This window comes from Salvelinus alpinus, chromosome 19 (assembly GCF_045679555.1).
Source record: "Salvelinus alpinus chromosome 19, SLU_Salpinus.1, whole genome shotgun sequence".
Taxonomy (NCBI): Eukaryota; Metazoa; Chordata; class Actinopteri; order Salmoniformes; family Salmonidae; genus Salvelinus; species Salvelinus alpinus.
The window spans coordinates 20,428,234-20,449,900 of NC_092104.1; the positions used below are offsets into that span (position 1 = coordinate 20,428,234).

General features: G+C 42.5%; 1 protein-coding gene across 1 annotated transcript; it reads left to right on the forward strand.

Moving 5' to 3' along the window:
* The first annotated feature begins 997 nt into the window (after positions 1-997).
* Positions 998-18,759, forward strand: LOC139545108 (fibroblast growth factor 10-like). Its single transcript, XM_071352512.1, has 3 exons — positions 998-1,660; positions 16,074-16,177; positions 18,392-18,759. The coding sequence occupies exons 1-3, from the start codon at positions 1,084-1,086 to the stop codon at positions 18,581-18,583; spliced, it is 873 nt and encodes a 290-aa protein (XP_071208613.1). The 5' UTR covers positions 998-1,083; the 3' UTR covers positions 18,584-18,759.
* Positions 18,760-21,667: the final 2,908 nt, after the last annotated feature.

The window sequence follows — 21,667 nt, forward strand, 5'->3', positions numbered from 1 at the left end:
AGGGGGAGAGAGAGAGGTGGAGGGGGGAGAGAGAGGTGGAGAAGGGAGAGAGAGAGGTGGAGGGGGAGCTGGAGGGGGCGGGAGAGAGAAAGAGAGAGAGAGGTGGGTGGTGAGAGAGAGGAAGAGAAGGAGAGAGGTGGGTGGTGGAAAGAGAAAGGGAGAGAAAGAGAGAGGTGGGTGGTGGAGAGAGAGAATGAGAGAAGGAGAGGGTGGGAGTTAAAGAGAGGGGGCAGATCAGCTGACATAGTCTCATATTCACACACACACACAAACACACACACCCCTCCTCAGCCTGTTACCTCAGTGAAGGTGGAGCCACTGTAATTGAGAGGGAGAGGAGTCCACTCCACACTGATTCATGGAGAGAGAAAGAGAGAAGGACATGTCTCACTGGCACCCACTGGCCAACCAGGACTTAGCACTACATTTTGTTTGACCATCTCTCTCTTTTTAGTGAAATCTGGAAACGTGTGGAGGGTATCTGGCAGCATTGAGCTGTTGAATGTTTGGGCCTTAGGGGACAGAGGGATGAACCTGGAGAAAGTGTTATAGTAGAATGTCCATATGCCAGTGGACCTTTCATTGTGGGAGTAGCCATCTAAGGATTTCTGGATTGGAATTAAATTCAGCACCAGGAACAGCTAAGGACAGAAGAACAGTTTCAAAAGTGGAACATATGACGCCTGCCTGGTTTGTCATTGGAATACACTGACGGTAATTACACTGGCAACAATAAGACGAGTGGGACAATAGGCTGTTTTATTTATCGATTTGTATTTGTCTTAATTTATCTACCAGGACATCAGTATAGGAACAAAAGTGAAAGAGAACATTGGAATACATTGACTTTCAGTACAATAATTGCTCTAGCTACCAAAAGAAATGCAAGGAGACATTGATTTTAAACCCAAATAGGTATCATTGAGGAGGAAATCTCTTTTGCATATAGACCTGGTAGACTAGGTACCAGAGAGCCCCATTTCCCAGGAGGGCTCCCCTCCCTGACCTCCCAGCCTCCCGTTGTCCCCAGCAGCATGTCCCAGGCTGTGAGGCTGCTTCCAGTCCTCCCCACACCATTCTACCATGACCACATGGGCTGCTGGAGGGAGTACGGCTGTCACTGCCTGGGCCACCTCTGGGACCAGGTTTTGGTCTGGCTCTGGGTCCAGGTTTAGATCTGGCTCTGGGTCCAGATTTAGGTCTGGCTCTGGGTCCAGGTTTAGGTCTGGCTTTGGCTCCAGCTTGATCTCTAGGTCCTTCTTTTCCAGCCTGTCCCTGTCTCTGCTGCTAGCACTGCTGCTCGCCCTTTCCCTCCCTGTGGTTGTCTGCCATCAACCTCTCTACAGAGGCAGGCTCCAGCCAACCAGCCCCAGGCTCCAGTTCCCCAGCCTCCAGCCCCCCAGCCCCCAACCCTCCAGCCCCAGCAGCCCTCTTAGGGCGCCAGTGAACAGTTCCCTGGCTGCATCCAGGGTTGGAGAGACTGGGGAAACTGGAGGTCCCTTGGAAGGTATTGGGGTTCCGCTGGGGAGGCACGTACGCAGCTACAACCACCTGCAGGGAGATGTGCGGCGGAGGAAGCTCTTCTCCTTCCAGAAGTTCTTCCTGCGGATCGATACGAATGGCAGAGTTAATGGGACCAAGAGCAAAGACGACCCCCTCAGTAAGTAACCACAAGAGTGTGTTTTTCAATTAGTAGGAGAGTAAAAGAGGGGAAACAAAGGTTCAACCATAGTCTATTGAAAATAAACCATTGTGTTGTCAGGGCTTTCCTCACTCTTCACTACAGAATATCAAACAAATTACAGAAAAAGGGAAACAATTTCAAATGATTGACTTGTGTTGAATAACTTTACTGTATGTTTGGAAAGACAGGTTTCCAGCACAACTTTTTTAGCATTGATCATCAATACGGCATGTTGAATCTAAATTGTGGCAAGATCTGTCTCCCAGCAGGACATGGACATTCTTAGAGCTAGGCAACACATTCCTGACAAGAAGCTTCTTTCTGTATCTACCAGACATCCCTGTGATATCTGTCCTGTCGCAACATTCCGTACAATGATGGTAGCTCTAAGATGATTAAAACAGGAGGGGTAGATTACCAGCCTGTTATCTGTATTCACAGCCCAGGGTCAACAGTACTGATAACAGCTTGACAGGAGCAGGACAGGGGGTAGGAGAGGATATGTCAATCACTACCATGCTCTCACACACAACCAGTCTGCTTCGTTTAAGTCCACACATATTGTACATAATGCTGATGCCGTGTGGTTTATGATTAATACAGTATAATGTGAATGGGATTAATTTACAGAGGTACAGTAACATGAATGGATATGTTTAGTACTCATGCCCTATTCTTACAGTACAGTTATACCAGTTAGATAAGTGTGTGAGCCTATCTGTGTGCGGGCACTTACATGCTCAAGTGTGTGTTCGGATGTAGCAAACCAAGCAACCACCACCAGAGACACATGTGCTCACTTAAACTACAACCACCCCCCCACCCACACACACCACCCCCCATCCCGTGTATATGGAAGTCTTTAACGTTTCTCTAGGCGTTCTAAACCACAAAATTAATCAAAGAGGCTTATGGGAAAGAGTAAGGAAAGGCACTATTGGTGTTTGTTTTGACAAGAAGATGACAGAAATGTCTTTATATAGCCTACACTTTTATATAAATGTCTTTATAGACCCTACACTTGTTTATACATGTCTTTATAGACCCTACACTTGTATATAAATGTCTTTATAGACCCTACACTTCTTTATAAATGTCTTTATAGACCCTACACTTCTTTATAAATGTCTTTATAGACCCTACACTTGTATATACATGTCTTTATAGACCCTACACTTGTATATACATGTCTTTATAGACCCTACACTTGTTTATACATGTCTTTATAGACCCTACACTTCTTTATAAATGTCTTTATAGACCCTACACTTGTATATACATGTCTTTATAGACCCTACACTTCTTTATAAATGTCTTTATAGACCCTACACTTGTTTATACATGTCTTTATAGACCCTACACTTCTTTATAAATGTCTTTATAGACCCTACACTTGAATATACATGTCTTTATAGACCCTACACTTGTATATACATGTCTTTATAGACCCTACACTTGTTTATACATGTCTTTATAGACCCTACACTTGTTTATACATGTCTTTATAGACCCTACACTTCTTTATAAATGTCTTTATAGACCCTACACTTGTATATACATGTCTTTATAGACCCTACACTTCTTTATAAATGTCTTTATAGACCCTACACTTGTTTATACATGTCTTTATAGACCCTACACTTCTTTATAAATGTCTTTATAGACCCTACACTTGAATATACATGTCTTTATAGACCCTACACTTGTATATACATGTCTTTATAGACCCTACACTTGTTTATACATGTCTTTATAGACCCTAAACTTGTTTATAAATGTCTTTATAGACCCTACACTTGTATATACATGTCTTTATAGACCCTAAACTTGTTTATACATGTCTTTATAGACCCTACACTTGTATATACATGTCTTTATAGACCCTACACTTCTTTATAAATGTCTTTATAGACCCTACACTTGTATATACATGTCTTTATAGACCCTACACTTGTATATACATGTCTTTATAGACCCTACACTTGTATATACATGTCTTTATAGACCCTACACTTGTATATACATGTCTTTATAGACCCTACACTTGTATATACATGTCTTTATAGACCCTACACTTGTTTATACATGTCTTTATAGACCCTACATTTCTATATACAGTTGAAGTAGGAAGTTTACATACACTAAGGTTGGAGTCATTAAAACTCATTTTTCAAACACTCCACACATTCTTGTTAACAGACTATAGTTTTGGCAAGTTGGTTAGGACATCTACTTTGTGCATGACACAAGTAATTTTCCCAACAATTGTTTACAGACAGATTATTTCACTTATAATTCACTGTATCACAATTCCAGTGGGTCAGAAGTTTACATACACTAAGTTGACTGTGCCTTTAAACAGCTTGGAAAATTCCAGAAAATTATGTCAAGGCTTTAGAAGCTTCTGATGGGCTAATTGACATAATTTGAGTCAGTTGGAGGTGTACCTGTGGATGTATTTCAAGGCCTACCTTCAAACTCAGTACCTCTTTGCTTGACATCATGGGAAAATCAAAAGAAATTAGCCAAGACCTCAGAAAAAAATTGTAGACCTCCACAAGTCTGGTTCATCATTGTGAGCAATTTCCAAACATCTGAAGGTACCACGTCCATCTTTACAAACAATAGTACGTAAGTATAAGCACCATGGGACCACGCAGCCGTCATACCGCTCAGGAAGGAGACGCGTTCTGTCTCCTAGAGATGAACGTACTTTGGTGCGAAAAGTGCCAAACAATCCCATAACAACAGCAAAGGACCTTGTGAAGATGCTGGAGGAAACAGGTACAAAAGTATCTATATCCACAGTAAAACGAGTCCTATATCGACATAACCTGAAAGGCCGCTCAGCAAGGAAGAAGCCACTGCTCCAAAACCGCCATAAAAAAGCCAGACTACGGTTTGCAACTGCACATGGAGACAAAGATTGTACTTTTTGGAGAAATGTCCTCTGGTCTGATGAAACAAAAATAGAACTGTTTGGCCATAATGACCATCGTTATGTTTGGAGGAAAAAGGGGGAGGCTTGCAAGCCGAAGAAGACCATCCCAACCGTGAAGCACAGGGGTGGCAGCATCATGTTGTGGGGGTGCTTTGCTGCAGGAGGGACTGGTGCACTTCACAAAATAAATGGCATCATGAGGAAGGGAAATTATGTGGATATATTGAAGCTACATCTCAAGACATCAGTCAGGGAGTTAAAGCTTGGTCGCAAATGGGTCTTCCAAATAGACAATGACCCCAAGCATACTTCCAAAATTGTGGCAAAATGGCCTAAGGACAACAAAGTCAAGGTATTGGAGTGTCCATCACAAAGCCCTGACCTCAATCCCATAGAACATTTGTGGGCAGAACTGAAAAAGTGTGTGCGATCAAGGAGGCCTACAAACCTGACTCAGTTACACCAGCTCTGTCTGGAGGAATGTACCAAAATTCCTACAACTTATTGTGGGAAGCTTGTGGAAGGCTACCCGGAATGTTTGACCCAAGTGTATGTAAACTTCTGACCCACTGGGAGTGTGATGAAAGAAATAAAAGCTGAAATAAATCATTCTCTCTACTATTATTCTGATATTTCACATTCTTTAAATAAAGTTGTGATCCTAACTGACCTAAGGCAAGGCATTTTTACTAGGATTAAATGTCAGGAATTGTGAAAATCTGAGTTTAAATGTATTTGGCTAAGGTGTATGTAAACTTATGACTTCAACTGTAAATGTCTTTAGAGACCTACGCTTGTATATACATGTCTTTTATAGACCCTACACTTTTATATACATGTCTTTATAGATTCTACACTGTCTTTATTTGACCGTGAGGCATAAAAATGCAATGAATTTCAAAATGCCTCTTTTGGGTGTTTGTGACATAGTGAAGACATTGCTGGACCGGCTGTTGTTCTAAGATGATCGGAGGGTTCAACTTGAAGCTAGTAGGTGTTAACTTATTGAACTTTTCTATTGTCTCTCATCATTACTCCTCACAATTCTTTATGCTACAGGCTATAATACTACAGTTATACTAGCACATATTAGTAATATACTGCTGTATATAATACTAAGCTTTTGCATAAGGTGACCAAGTTTATCTTTGGGTTAGGTTTGACTGCAGTAGTAGGGGAGGGGTACTAATTCATGAATGACATGGTTGAACATCATTGTGGTCACATCAAAGCTGCTAGTGTTCAGTATCAATGGTGCTGCCACAAAGTCATTTCCTGGGGGGGACTGGGGACAGTGTGGATTATATGGCCCACTATCAGGTTCACAGGGAAAGAGATACTACAGGAGAGCAGCTCCAGTCTCTGCTCTGGCCCAGGGCCTAGACATGATCCCTGGGATGGTGTCCTTTGTAGCCCCTGAAAATGACACAGCATCAGGTTTATGGCATTGATTCTGTGGCAATGCCCAGTTAAAAACTCTGGGTTGGTAGAAAATAATAACATCATAATAATGGATATACTTTATGAATAAAACTAGAAAAGGACATTTCCTTAAAAAATATGTTTGTTTGTTCTTGCTATCAGCAAGCATGTGGCAATCTTTTCATAGATAATGTAAAATCATGCAGTTTGTGCAGTGCAGAAGCATATCTGGAGACCAAGTTAGCAGTTTTGATTTAAAAACAGCTTCAATCTTTCACTAATCATTCTTATTACTCCTCCTTTTTGGAGATATGGTTTAGGTTCAGTTTGTTTTTGTCCAAGGCTGAGTGAGACCCGAGCTTTGAAACCTGGTTACAGCATAGTAACAATTGAGGGGGAACAACTGGTATTGTGCTTGAACTACCAACCTTGCTAGCAAAGATCTCGACAGATGTAGAGGTGGTGGTTTTGGGGGCTGTTTAAGAGCATGTATCCAACCTCCCACAGATTTATGGGGATGCCTGTGAAAAACTTTCCCACATGTTGCTCCATCGTGCTGGGATTCTGCTGGGAGCTTACAGAGAGAGAGGGCTGGAATTGATTCCCGGGCAATATGGAGCTTTGCAAAAATAAGCACATTTAACTAAAGCTACACATCTAGACGGCATCAGCTTAAAAAACCAACTAGACAAAACTGTGCTTATCGATAACCTGGTTTGCTATATTGTTGCATCTCATCACATTTGAAAAGCCAAAAATATTTCTCATGCATTATACACAGTTACTGAGAACAGTAATGGTCGACCAGTTCTGAGGCTCTAACAGATGTGTGGTGGCGGCCGGATTAGTCTAATTACCCCAAGCTGGGATGGTGTGAGTGTGAGCTCAGCCTGTCAAGAGCGCAGGAGGGCAATATAGGAGGCCACCAAATGTGTTTGTGTCTTTCTCTCTGCGGGGAGTCATGTGTGCTGAGGTGCCTCCAGACTGGGACTGGCATGTTCCTCATTCGCTCGTGTGTGTGTGTGTGTGTGTGTGTGTGTGTGTGTGTGTGTGTGTGTGTGTGTGTGTGTGTGTGTGTGTGTGTGTGTGTGTGTGTGTGTGTGTGTGTGTGTGTGTGTGTGTGTGTGTGTGTGTGTGTGTGTGTGTGTGTCTCAGAAGGGAAACCACAGCCAGTACTCTAACGGACACGGAGATAAGAGATGTGAAGAGGTTTATGGACGTGGAGAGAGGCAGGGTATGAACAAACTAATTACATTCAATGTGGTCCTCATCTGCATTACAGGTGATTTGTTTCCGTCATTCCCATATTTCAACATGACGATACAGTTGGAATGGTTTCAGATGTGTGTCTGTGTATCTGTACTGTAAGCTCTGTCCCATTTTTTAAAAGAGGTAACTTCCAGTTACCATGAATAGCAATGTAAAACGGCAAAATCTACCTTTACCTGGCAACCCACTGTGGAAAATTCCCTTTTAACTGGCAACCCACTGTGGAAAATCTACCTTCAATTCACATTGGCATTGTCTGCACCCACTCCACCCTACTCCACCCTCCACTCCACCCTAACACACCATTTACTGCAGTAACTACAAAACAGAGCGTATCAAATGAGCCACACATTAGGAGAAAGTGTCCAGCATGCAACTCATTTTCCACTAAATAAACAGTTGGAAATGTGTGGTTGACCCACGGCCATGCTTTAATGTGTGGTGTATCAGAATCACCACTACATAACACACAGTGTCACATACATTTGGTGTTGAATGTTGTGAGACGTAATATGTTGAACAAAAAACACATTTGTTCTAATGGCTTCGGTTAGTTTTTTTCCACCCTTGATGCGTTGTAGATATCATTCCTGAGTGAGCAAGTAGACAGTAGTGCTGAACATTAATCATCAAAGACTGAGTGGATACAGGTGGCTTTTCCTCTATAGAGAAATGCTGTAGAGACTGTGTATATGTGTGTGAGCACAATGCGACTCTGTAGAGAAATGCTGTAGAGACTGTGTATATGTGTGTGAGCACAATGCGACTCTGTAGAGAAATGCTGTAGAGACTGTGTATATGTGTGTGAGCACAATGCGACTCTATAGAGAAATGCTGTAGAGACTGTGTATATGTGTGTGAGCACAATGCGACTCTGTAGAGAAATGCTGTAGAGACTGTGTATATGTGTGTGAGCACAATGCGACTCTGTAGAGAAATGCTGTAGAGACTGTGTATATGTGTGTGAGCACAATGCGACTCTGTAGAGAAATGCTGTAGAGACTGTGTATATGTGTGTGAGCACAATGCGACTCTGTAGAGAAATGCTGTAGAGACTGTGTATATGTGTGTGAGCACAATGCGACTCTGTAGAGAAATGCTGTAGAGACTGTGTATATGTGTGTGAGCACAATGCGACTCTGTAGAGAAATGCTGTAGAGACTGTGTATATGTGTGTGAGCACAATGCGACTCTATAGAGAAATGCTGTAGAGACTGTGTATATGTGTGTGAGCACAATGCGACTCTATAGAGAAATGCTGTAGAGACTGTGTATATGTGTGTGAGCACAATGCGACTCTGTAGAGAAATGCTGTAGAGACTGTGTATATGTGTGTGAGCACAATGCGACTCTATAGAGAAATGCTGTAGAGACTGTGTATATGTGTGTGAGCACAATGCGACTCTGTAGAGAAATGCTGTAGAGACTGTGTATATGTGTGTGAGCACAATGCGACTCTGTAGAGAAATGCTGTAGAGACTGTGTATATGTGTGTGAGCACAATGCGACTCTATAGAGAAATGCTGTAGAGACTGTGTATATGTGTGTGAGCACAATGCGACTCTGTAGAGAAATGCTGTAGAGACTGTGTATATGTGTGTGAGCACAATGCGACTCTGTAGAGAAATGCTGTAGAGACTGTGTATATGTGTATGAGCACAATGCGACTCTATAGAGAAATGCTGTAGAGACTGTGTATATGTGTGTGAGCACAATGCGACTCTGTAGAGAAATGCTGTAGAGACTGTGTATATGTGTGTGAGCACAATGCGACTCTGTAGAGAAATGCTGTAGAGACTGTGTATATGTGTGTGAGCACAATGCGACTCTGTAGAGAAATGCTGTAGAGACTGTGTATATGTGTGTGAGCACAATGCGACTCTGTAGAGAAATGCTGTAGAGACTGTGTATATGTGTGTGAGCACAATGCGACTCTGTAGAGAAATGCTGTAGAGACTGTGTATATGTGTGTGAGCACAATGCGACTCTGTAGAGAAATGCTGTAGAGACTGTGTATATGTGTGTGAGCACAATGCGACTCTGTAGAGAAATGCTGTAGAGACTGTGTATATGTGTGTGAGCACAATGCGACTCTGTAGAGAAATGCTGTAGAGACTGTGTATATGTGTGTGAGCACAATGCGACTCTATAGAGAAATGCTGTAGAGACTGTGTATATGTGTGTGAGCACAATGCGACTCTGTAGAGAAATGCTGTAGAGACTGTGTATATGTGTGTGAGCACAATGCGACTCTGTAGAGAAATGCTGTAGAGACTGTGTATATGTGTGTGAGCACAATGCGACTCTGTAGAGAAATGCTGTAGAGACTGTGTATATGTGTGTGAGCACAATGCGACTCTGTAGAGAAATGCTGTAGAGACTGTGTATATGTGTGTGAGCACAATGCGACTCTATAGAGAAATGCTGTAGAGACTGTGTATATGTGTGTGAGCACAATGCGACTCTGTAGAGAAATGCTGTAGAGACTGTGTATATGTGTGTGAGCACAATGCGACTCTGTAGAGAAATGCTGTAGAGACTGTGTATATGTGTGTGAGCACAATGCGACTCTGTAGAGAAATGCTGTAGAGACTGTGTATATGTGTGTGAGCACAATGCGACTCTGTAGAGAAATGCTGTAGAGACTGTGTATATGTGTGTGAGCACAATGCGACTCTGTAGAGAAATGCTGTAGAGACTGTGTATATGTGTGTGAGCACAATGCGACTCTGTAGAGAAATGCTGTAGAGACTGTGTATATGTGTGTGAGCACAATGCGACTCTGTAGAGAAATGCTGTAGAGACTGTGTATATGTGTGTGAGCACAATGCGACTCTGTAGAGAAATGCTGTAGAGACTGTGTATATGTGTGTGAGCACAATGCGACTCTGTAGAGAAATGCTGTAGAGACTGTGTATATGTGTGTGAGCACAATGCGACTCTGTAGAGAAATGCTGTAGAGACTGTGTATATGTGTGTGAGCACAATGCGACTCTGTAGAGAAATGCTGTAGAGACTGTGTATATGTGTGTGAGCACAATGCGACTCTATAGAGAAATGCTGTAGAGACTGTGTATATGTGTGTGAGCACAATGCGACTCTGTAGAGAAATGCTGTAGAGACTGTGTATATGTGTGTGAGCACAATGCGACTCTGTAGAGAAATGCTGTAGAGTCTGTGTATATGTGTGTGAGCACAATGCGACTCTGTAGAGAAATGCTGTAGAGACTGTGTATATGTGTGTGAGCACAATGCGACTCTGTAGAGAAATGCTGTAGAGACTGTGTATATGTGTGTGAGCACAATGCGACTCTGTAGAGAAATGCTGTAGAGACTGTGTATATGTGTGTGAGCACAATGCGACTCTGTAGAGAAATGCTGTAGAGACTGTGTATATGTGTGTGAGCACAATGCGACTCTGTAGAGAAATGCTGTAGAGACTGTGTATATGTGTGTGAGCACAATGCGACTCTATAGAGAAATGCTGTAGAGACTGTGTATATGTGTGTGAGCACAATGCGACTCTGTAGAGAAATGCTGTAGAGACTGTGTATATGTGTGTGAGCACAATGCGACTCTGTAGAGAAATGCTGTAGAGACTGTGTATATGTGTGTGAGCACAATGCGACTCTGTAGAGAAATGCTGTAGAGACTGTGTATATGTGTGTGAGCACAATGCGACTCTGTAGAGAAATGCTGTAGAGACTGTGTATATGTGTGTGAGCACAATGCGACTCTATAGAGAAATGCTGTAGAGACTGTGTATATGTGTGTGAGCACAATGCGACTCTGTAGAGAAATGCTGTAGAGACTGTGTATATGTGTGTGAGCACAATGCGACTCTGTAGAGAAATGCTGTAGAGACTGTGTATATGTGTGTGAGCACAATGCGACTCTGTAGAGAAATGCTGTAGAGACTGTGTATATGTGTGTGAGCACAATGCGACTCTGTAGAGAAATGCTGTAGAGACTGTGTATATGTGTGTGAGCACAATGCGACTCTGTAGAGAAATGCTGTAGAGACTGTGTATATGTGTGTGAGCACAATGCGACTCTGTAGAGAAATGCTGTAGAGACTGTGTATATGTGTGTGAGCACAATGCGACTCTGTAGAGAAATGCTGTAGAGACTGTGTATATGTGTGTGAGCACAATGCGACTCTGTAGAGAAATGCTGTAGAGACTGTGTATATGTGTGTGAGCACAATGCGACTCTGTAGAGAAATGCTGTAGAGACTGTGTATATGTGTGTGAGCACAATGCGACTCTGTAGAGAAATGCTGTAGAGACTGTGTATATGTGTGTGAGCACAATGCGACTCTGTAGAGAAATGCTGTAGAGACTGTGTATATGTGTGTGAGCACAATGCGACTCTGTAGAGAAATGCTGTAGAGACTGTGTATATGTGTGTGAGCACAATGCGACTCTGTAGAGAAATGCTGTAGAGACTGTGTATATGTGTGTGAGCACAATGCGACTCTGTAGAGAAATGCTGTAGAGACTGTGTATATGTGTGTATATGTGTGTATATGTGTGTATATGTGTGTATATGTGTGTATATGTGTGTGTGTGTGAGCACAATGCGACTCTGTGTCCCAGACACACACTTGATATTTATTATTTTATTTGTATTTTTTATTTAACCTTTATTTAACTAGGCAAGTCAGTTAAGGACAAATTCTTATTTACAATGACGGCCTCCCAGGGAATAGTAGGTTAACTGCCTTGTTCAGGGGCAGAACAACAGATGTTTACCTTGTCAGCTCAGAGAATCGATCTAGCAACCTTTCGGTTACTGGCCCAACGCTCTAACCACTAGGCTACCTGCCGCCCATATAAGCCATCTGTGTGTGTTTGATCAGTGGTCATTAAGGTCTTTCTAATCCTCCCCTCCCTGTCTCTCTGTCATGGCTCATCTGTCCTCCTCTGTTCTCTCTCCTTTCATCCCCGGCATGTTTACAGAGGGCCCAGAAACAGCCTTAGATAGTCTTACATCCTCACTCGATACCTGACACCTAATCCCTTACAGAAGCAACTCTCAGATCTTCAATGGCCGTTGTGTCATGGTCCCCACCACCACTTCACCTGCCGGTGTGAACCTGTTTGAACTGGAAACTAATGCAGATGTTACCTCACTGATGTGGAGACAGGGATGTAGGTCACAGTATATTTCGAAGGGAACTTTTTCCAGGACACCTGCCCCTTCAAGTTCACACGGCACCTTTAGACAGTCCGACCACAAGCAAGGGAGCTTGACAATGACACAGGCGGCTTCACATACTCATCAGGGACGAAGGAGGGGAACTGCTGTGGCAGTCTGATCAAAGGCCATCTTCACGACAACTCCCTGCAGCGCGCGCGCGCAGCGTGCGTGCGTGCGTGCGTGCGTGCGTGCGTGCGTGCGTGCGTGCGTGCGTGTGTGTGTGTGGGTGGGTGGGTGTGTGTGTGTGTGTGTGTGTGTGTGTGTGTGTGTGTGTGTGTGTGTGTGTGTGTGTGTGTGTGTGTGTGTGTGTGTGTGTGTGTGTGTGTGTGTGTGTGTGTGTCAGGATAAGATAACAACACCACACAGGAAGTGTGGAGAGGAAGTGAAGGAGGGTGTCATGAAATCAAACGTACCATAGGAATAAGAGAGGGGCCATTAACACACACCAGCGTCAGATTAGATACATGTGTGTGTGCCTGCCTGCGTGCGTGTGTGAGAGTGTGTGTGTATATTTGCACTGGGAATTGGCTTATATTCTCTCATTATAATTATATTCTCTCACTCTCATTATAATCCTCATGCCAAATTAGTTATTAAGCTGAAGTCTGTTCTTCTGTGTAGACTGTGGCCCTACATAGATGAAGCACGCTTATATAAGAACAAGAATAAGAACACCTCCTCCCAGCTGCCCACTGCACTGAGGACAGGAAACACTGTCACCACCGATAAATTCACTATAATTGAGAATTTCAATAAGCATTTTTCTACGGCTGGCCAAACTTTCCACCAGGCTACCCCTACCCCGGTCAACAGCACTGCACCCCCCACAGCAACTCGCCCAAGCCTTCCCCATTTCTCCTTCTCCCAAATCCAGTCAGCGGATGTTCTGAAAGAGCTGCAAAATCTGGACCCCTACAAATCAGCCGGGCTAGACAATCTGGACCCTTTCTTTCTAAAATTATCTGCCGAAATTGTTGCAACCCCTATTACTAGCCTGTTCAACCTCTCTTTCGTGTCGTCTGAGATTCCCAAAGATTGCAAAGCAGCTGCGGTCATCCCCCTCTTCAAAAGGGGGGACACTCTTGACCCAAACTGCTACAGACCTATATCTATCCTACCCTGCCTTTCTAAGGTTTTCGAAAGCCAAGTCAACAAAATGATTACCGACCATTTCGAATCCAACCATACCTTCTCCGCTATGCAATCTGGTTTCAGAGCTGGTCATGGGTGCACCTCAGCCACGCTCAAGGTCCTAAACGATATCCTAACCGCCATCGATAAGAAACAATACTGTGCAGCCGTATTCATTGACCTGGCCAAGGCTTTCGACTCTGTCAATCACCACATCCTCATCGGCAGACTCGATAGCCTTGGTTTCTCAAATGATTGCCTCGCCTGGTTCACCAACTACTTCTCTGATAGAGTTCAGTGTGTCAAATCGGAGGGCCTGTTGTCCGGGCCTCTGGCAGTCTCTATGGGGGTGCCACAGGGTTCAATTCTTGGACCGACTCTCTTCTCTGTATACATCAATGATGTCGCTCTTGCTGCTGGTGAGTCTCTGATCCACCTCTACGCAGACGACACCATTCTGTATACTTCTGGCCCTTCTTTGGACACTGTGTTAACAACCCTCCAGACGAGCTTCAATGCCATACAACTCTCCTTCCGTGGCCTCCAATTGCTCTTAAATACAAGTAAAACTAAATGCATGCTCTTCAACCGATCGCTGCCTGCACCTGCCCGCCCGTCCAACATCACTACTCTGGACGGTTCTGACTTAGAATATGTCGACAATTACAAATACCTAGGTGTCTGGTTAGACTGTACACTCTCCTTCCAGACTCACATCAAACATCTCCAATCTAGTTCTAGTTAAATCTAAATCTAGTTAAATCTAGAATTGGCTTCCTATTTCGCAACAAAGCATCCTTCACTCATGCTGCAAAACATACCCTTGTAAAACTGACCATCCTACCGATCCTCGACTTCGGCGATGTCATTTACAAAATAGCCTCCAATACCCTACTCAAAAAATTGGATGCAGTCTATCACAGTGCCATCCGTTTTGTCACCAAAGCCCAATATACTACCCACCACTGCGACCTGTATGCTCTCGTTGGCTGGCCCTCGCTTCATACTCGTCGCCAAACCCACTGGCTCCAGGTCATCTACAAGACCCTGCTAGGTAAAGTCCCCCCTTATCTCAGCTCGCTGGGCACCATAGCAGCACCCACCTGTAGCACGCGCTCCAGCAGGTATATCTCTCTGGTCACCCCCAAAACCAATTCTTCCTTTGGCCGCCTCGCCTTCCAGTTCTCTGCTGCCATTGACTGGAATGAACTACAAAAATCTCTGAAACTGGAAACACTTATCTCCCTCACTAGCTTTAAGCACCAGCTGTCAGAGCAGCTCAAAGATTACTGCACCTGTACATAGCCCATCTATAATTTAGCCCAAACAACTACCTCTCCCCCTACTGTATTTATTTATTTATTTTGCACATTTGCACATACTTCACACATTCTTCCACTGCAAATCTACCATTCCAGTGTTTTACTTGCTATATTGTATTTACTTCGCCACCATGGCCTTTTTTTTGCCTTTACCTCCCTTATCTCACCTCATTTGCTCACATTGTATATAGACTTATTTTTCTACTGTATTATTGACTGTATGTTTGTTTTATTCCATGTGTAACTCTGTGTTGTTGTATGTGTCGAACTGCCTTGCTTTATCTTGGCCAGGTCGCAATTGTAAATGAGAACTTGTTCTCAACTTGCTTACCTGGTTAAATAAAGGTGAAATAAAACAAATATGGGTGATATGAAGGATGGCTGGATGGATGGATGAAAACTCTACCCTACAGTTTAAGAGATTCTTCAGGCTTTTCTCTGACTATGAACTAGAGTATTAGAGTAACAGAAATATGACTGACAGCATGACAGTTGGCTATGAACCCACAGGATTTCAGATAGAGACTTTCTAAAACACATCTAGATTATGTTTTGTCTTGAGAAAGGCTCTACACTATAAACAAAACTATCAACGTCATTATTTTTTACTTCAGCTGGTTACAAGTAAATCAGTTAGGTTTTCTCAATTTAAAAGAATATATATATTTGATGAAACCAAATACATGATTCAATGCCAACTGTTATATTTGATTATTAACAAACCTATATTTTAAGTTGCAACACTTCTTTTCAACACATTTAACTTACTTTTCCCATTTGGTTAAACCTAATAAACAACACAAATACAAACTAATATTTAATGTAAGGAGGAACAGGCAGACACTCCTGATAGTTCGACAAGCTCTTATCTATATGACTACAGCAGATCCAGAACACATTCCATAGCTTCTATGTACTCTGACTCTGTGTTCTGATCTGGGCCAACGTTATGTCTGTGGTCTGCCTTAAAATTCCCTGCCTGAACAGTTACAGATTTCCCCTAAATCCTTCCCTATAAGTGGTCATGATGATTATAAATGTTTTATAAAAGGTTTATCACTTGTTTCTAAATGATTATACATGTTATTTTGTGTGTTCTCAGGTATTCTGGAGATCACGTCGGTGGATGTGGGGGTGGTGGCTATCAAAGGCCTGGGCAGTAACTATTACCTGGCTATCAGCAGGAAGGGTGAGCTGTACGGAGCGGTCAGTATCCGGGTCAGAGGTCATTTAACCAGCCTCAAAGACATACACTTAGATTCCTTCAACTTTATCACAAGAGTTCTTATCTTTGGAGCTGGGTTCACTTTTAACTAATGGTGTAATGGAAACTATCAGAAGTTCAAAGAGCACACCATCCAAACCAAGTGCATATGATTCAAAGAGGAAGTTGGAGGTCAGCAAGTAATGACTATAGTGCTACGTGACACAGACATTAGAATACATCACATCTATCACTGTAACCGATTTACATAACTAACTATTTCTATTGAATGTACCCCTCTAGTACATGGTACTAGTACATGGTACATCTTGACTAAGTTGAATTGGGTTGTTATTAGACAGTAGTTGCCATATTATTCTTGTCACTAAGTATTGTTTGTTTATTTTGTTTTTACATTTGGACACTTGAATGAGATGGTGCATGTCAAAAGATTTAATCCTGCAAAATTCAGATAAATAAATACAGTGTATAGTGCATTCGAAAAGTATTGAGACCCCTTGACTTTTTCCACATTTTGTTATGTTACAGCCTTATTCTAAAATTACTTTTTTCCCTCATCAATCTACACAAAGCAAAAAATGTTTTTTAGAAATTGTTGAAAATGTATTAAAAATAAAAAGTATTCAGACCATTTGGTATGAGACTCGAAATTGAGCTCAGGTGCATCCTATTTCCATTGATCATCCTTGAGATGTTTCTATAACTTGGTTTACCTGTGGTAAATTCTATTGATTAGACATGATTTGGAAAGGCACACAATTGTCTATTTAAGGTCCCTCAGTTCACAGTGCATGTCAGAGCAAAAACCAAGCCATGCGGTCAAAGGAATTCTCCGTAGAGCTCAGAGACAGGATTGTGTCGATGCAAAGATCTGGGGAAGGGTACCAAAACATTTCTGCAGCATTGAAGGTCCCCAAGAACATAGTGGTCTCAATCATTCTTAAATGGAAGACGTTTGGAACCACCAAGACTCTTCCTAGAGCTGGCCGCCCGGCCAAACTCAGCAATCGGGGGAGAAGGGCCCTGGTCAGGCAGGTGACCAAGAACCTGATGGTCACTCTGACAGAGCTCCAGAGTTCCTCTGTGGTGATGGAGGAACCTTTCAGAAGGACAACCATCTCTGCAGCACTCCACCAATCAGGCCTTTATGGTACAGTGGCCAGACGGAAGTCACTCCTCAGTAAAAGACACATGACAGCCCGCTTGGAGTTTGCCAAAAGGCACCTAAAGGACTCTCAGACCATGAGAAACAAGATTCTCTGGCCTGATGAAACCAAGATTAAACTCTTTGGCCTGAATGCCAAGTGTCACATCTGGAGAAAACCTGGCACCATCCCTAAGGTAAAGCATGGAGGTGGCAGCATCATGCCGTGGGCATGTTTTTCAGCGGCAGTGACTGGGAGACAAGTCAGGATTGAGGGAAAGATGAACGGAGCAAAGTACAGAGAGATCCTTGATGAAAACCTGCTCCAGAGCGCTCAGGACCTCAGACTTGGGCAAAGATTCACCTTCCAACAGGACAACAATCCTAAGCACACAGCCAAGACAACACAGGAGTGGCTTCGGGACAAGTCGCTGAATGTCCTTGAGTGGCCCAGCCAGAGCCCGGACTTGAACCTGATCGAACATCCCTGGAGAGGCCTGAAAAGAAATGTGCATCGACGTTTCCCATCCAACCTGACAGAGCTTGCGAGGATCTGCAGAGAAGAATGGGAGAAACTCCCTCAATACAGGTGTGCCAAACATACCCGAGAAGACTCAAGGCTGTAATCGCTGCCAAAGGTGCTTCAACAAAGTACTGGTAAATGGTCTGAATACTTATGTAAATGTGATATTTACATAAGTAAATGTGATTTGATTTGGATTTATTTCAGTTAGATTGATGAGTGGAAAAAACAATTAAATCCATTTAAGAATAAGGCTGTAATGTAACAAAATGTGGAAAAAGTCAAGGGGTCTGAATGCACTGTAGAAAGGTTGAATAAATTCCTGGAAATATTTCAACATTGATATATTTTATATATATTTTGACTCTTGTATGAACAGTACATTAACTATACATATAGTATTCTCACATCCTTTGCTAGTGTATGCACTTCACAAATGAAAATAGTTGATTCAGTATGAAATGTATTGAGTCAGTATCCAAATACACATATGAGAACGTATCCCAGTAATGTCCTTTGTTCTTCCAGAGAGAGTTTGGCATTGACTGCACACTGAAGGAGCGTATTGAGGAGAACGGCTATAACACCTATGCCTCAGCCGAGTGGAGGAACAAGAAGAGACAGATGTTTGTGGGCCTGAGTGTCCACGGGAGGCCACTGAGAGGGAAGAAAACACGGAGGAGGAATGTGGCCACCCACTTCCTCCCCATCATGGTGTGATGAAGAAGAGCATTTCACTGGACTAGACATACCCTGTGGGAGAGCTATTCAGCACTGAACAATCTTTCAGATAAAGATTTTTTTAAATGTACTCCAATCTGTACAGAGAGCATCTGAACTATACCATTTCTAAAATACATATTTTCTCTAAGGAAGGTAATAAACTGTGCATATACTCCCTGCTTAAGACTTTCGTTGAGATGGTTGATTGGTTTGAGGATGTACAGTGCTTTCTGTGGCACAGGGTGAAATTTGAATCCTATTCTGTGCCAAATCTTTGGAAAGATGTGGACTGAAGGAGGGCGTGACATGTGGGAACAAAGTAGGACGCTGTTTCACACACCGAGTGGATGAAGTGAGGAAGCACTGGTTTTGTGTATACAAAAAAACAATTGAACTGTTGTTCATGGTCCTCAATCTCATTTCAATGATCTGAACATTCTGAAATGAAGAAGAAGGCTTAACAGATCGGTAAATGCAGAAAAAATCTATATAATTGAGCAAGATCCTAGTGGTCATGAGATCTTGGAACCATATCAAAAGTGAATACAGTGAAAGAAAAAACTAATGTATGATACTTAACCACTGAGTTTGGACTGTGTTGAAGTAAATTATTTATTTTGTGTAATATTTAACTGAAGGTGGAAAGAAGGTGAACATTTCATTGCATTCTTTACACCTTATGTCTGTGAAGTAAATAAAATACATTTGCTATTTCCTCCTCGGTATCCAGATGTTCTCATGTTCATCAATAAAGTTTGCAACTTAAACTGGTTGACAAATCCGACAAATACACATATGATTGAGAATGTGACCCAATAAATGAGATCCTGTTAATACAATAACTCTGAAAGAACAAGCAGAATGCTTGGTGTCTCAACTACAGTCAAAGTAGATATATTCTAAGGTGACAGGTTATGGTAAAAGGATGAAAACCCACAGCACAGAGACCCAGTGTGGTTTTCAGGTCGCGCTGAGGAACTATTCTTATCAGGCTGACTGAGGTAGGTAATGACAAAAGGCAACCATTACAAGCCCACCAGATATTCCATGTGGCAACTGTTGCACTAATGATTAGAGTTTCCAAACAAACTGGAAACCACATGAAAATGGAAGGGAGATAGCTACACTGGTATGGGATTACATTATTTCACTATAACCCATTAGTGTGGAGATGCAAATTTCCCAGACATTGGGTCACATGGATACTGAACAAGCAAGAATCACTTGTTTCATACAGTAAGTAAAATGAAATAAATGTAATAGCCTGTAGATCTCACATTTCTGCATTGTAATATCCAACATCAAGCACTATTTAACAACATCTGTTGCAGGGTATGTGGGGTAGGAAGCTGTGTGTGTGTGTGTGTGTGTGTGTGTGTGTGTGTGTGTGTGTGTGTGTGTGTGTGTGTGTGTGTGTGTGTGTGTGTGTGTGTGTGTGTGTGTGTGTGTGAATACCAGAGATAGACAAGGTGAAAAATCTGCCGATGTGCCCTTGAGCAAGGCACTTAACCTAAATATGCTCCATGTGCGCCGTACTATTATGGCTGACCCTGTAAAACACCACATTTCACTGCACCTATTTGGTGTATTTGACAATAAAACATACAGTTGAAGTCGGAAGTTAACATACACCTTAGCCAAATACATTTAAACTCAGATTTTCACAATTCTTGACATTTAATCCTAGTAAAAATTCCCTGTTTTAGGTCAGTTAGGATCACAACTTTATTTTAAGAATGTGAAATGTCAGAATAATAGTAGAGAAAATGATTTATTTCAGGTTTTATTTCTTTCATCACATTCCCAGTGGGTCAGAAGTTTACATACACTCAATTAGTATTTGGTAGCATTGCCTTTAAATTGTTTAACTTGAATCAAACGTTTCGGGTAGCCTTCCACAAGCTTCCCACAATAAGTTGGGTGAATTATGGCCCATTCCTCCTGACAGAGCTGGTGTAACGAAGTCAGGTTTGTAGGCCTCCTTGCTCGCACACACTTTTTCAGTTCTGCCCACAAATTTTCTAGATGATTGAGGTCAGGGCTTTGTGATGGCCACTCCAATACCTTGACTTTGTTGTCCTTAAGCCATTTTGCCACAACTTTGGAATTATGCTTGGGGTCATTGTCCATTTGGAAGACCCATTTGCGACCAAGCTTTAACTTCCTGACTGATGTCTTTTCGATGTTGCTTCAATATATCCACATAATTTCCCTTACTCATTATGTCATCTATTTTGTGAAGTGCACCAGTCCCTCCTGCAGCAAAGCACCCCCACAATATGATGCTGCCACCCCTGTGCTTCACAGTTGGGATGGTGTTCTTTGGCTTGCAAGCCTCCCCCTTTTCCCTCCGAACATAACGATGGTCATTATGGCCAAACAGTTCTATTTTTGTTTCATCAGACCAGAGGACATTTCTCCAAAAAGTATGATCTTGTCCCCATGTGCAGTTGCAAACCGTAGTCTGTCTGCTTTTTTATGACGGTTTTGGAGCAGTGGCTTCTTCCTTGCTGAGCGGCCTTTCAGGTTATGTCGATATAGGACTCGTTTTACTGCGGATATAGATACTTTTGCACCTGTTTCCCCCATTATCTTCACAAGGTCCTTTGCTGTTGTTTTGAGTTTATTTTGCACTTTTCACACCAAAGTAAGTTAATATCTAGGAGACAGAACGCGTCTCCTTCCTGAGCGGTATGACGGCTGCGTGGTCCCATGGTGTTTATACTTGAGTACAATTGTTTTTACAGATGAACATGGTACCTTCAGGCGTTTGGAAACTGCTCCCAATGATGAACCAGACTTGTGGAGGTCTACAATTTTTTTTCTGAGGTCTTGGCTTCTTTTGATTTTCCCGTGATGTCAAGCAAAGAGGCACTGAGTTTGAAGGTAGGCCTTGAAATACATCCACAGGTACACCTTCAATTGACTCAAATGATGTCAATTAGCCTATCAGAAGCTTCTAAAGCCATGACATCATTTTCTGGAATTTTCCAAGCTGTTTAAAGGCACAGTCAACTTAGTGTATGTAAACTTCTGATCCACTTGAATTGTGAATTATAGGTGAAATAATCTGTCTGTAAA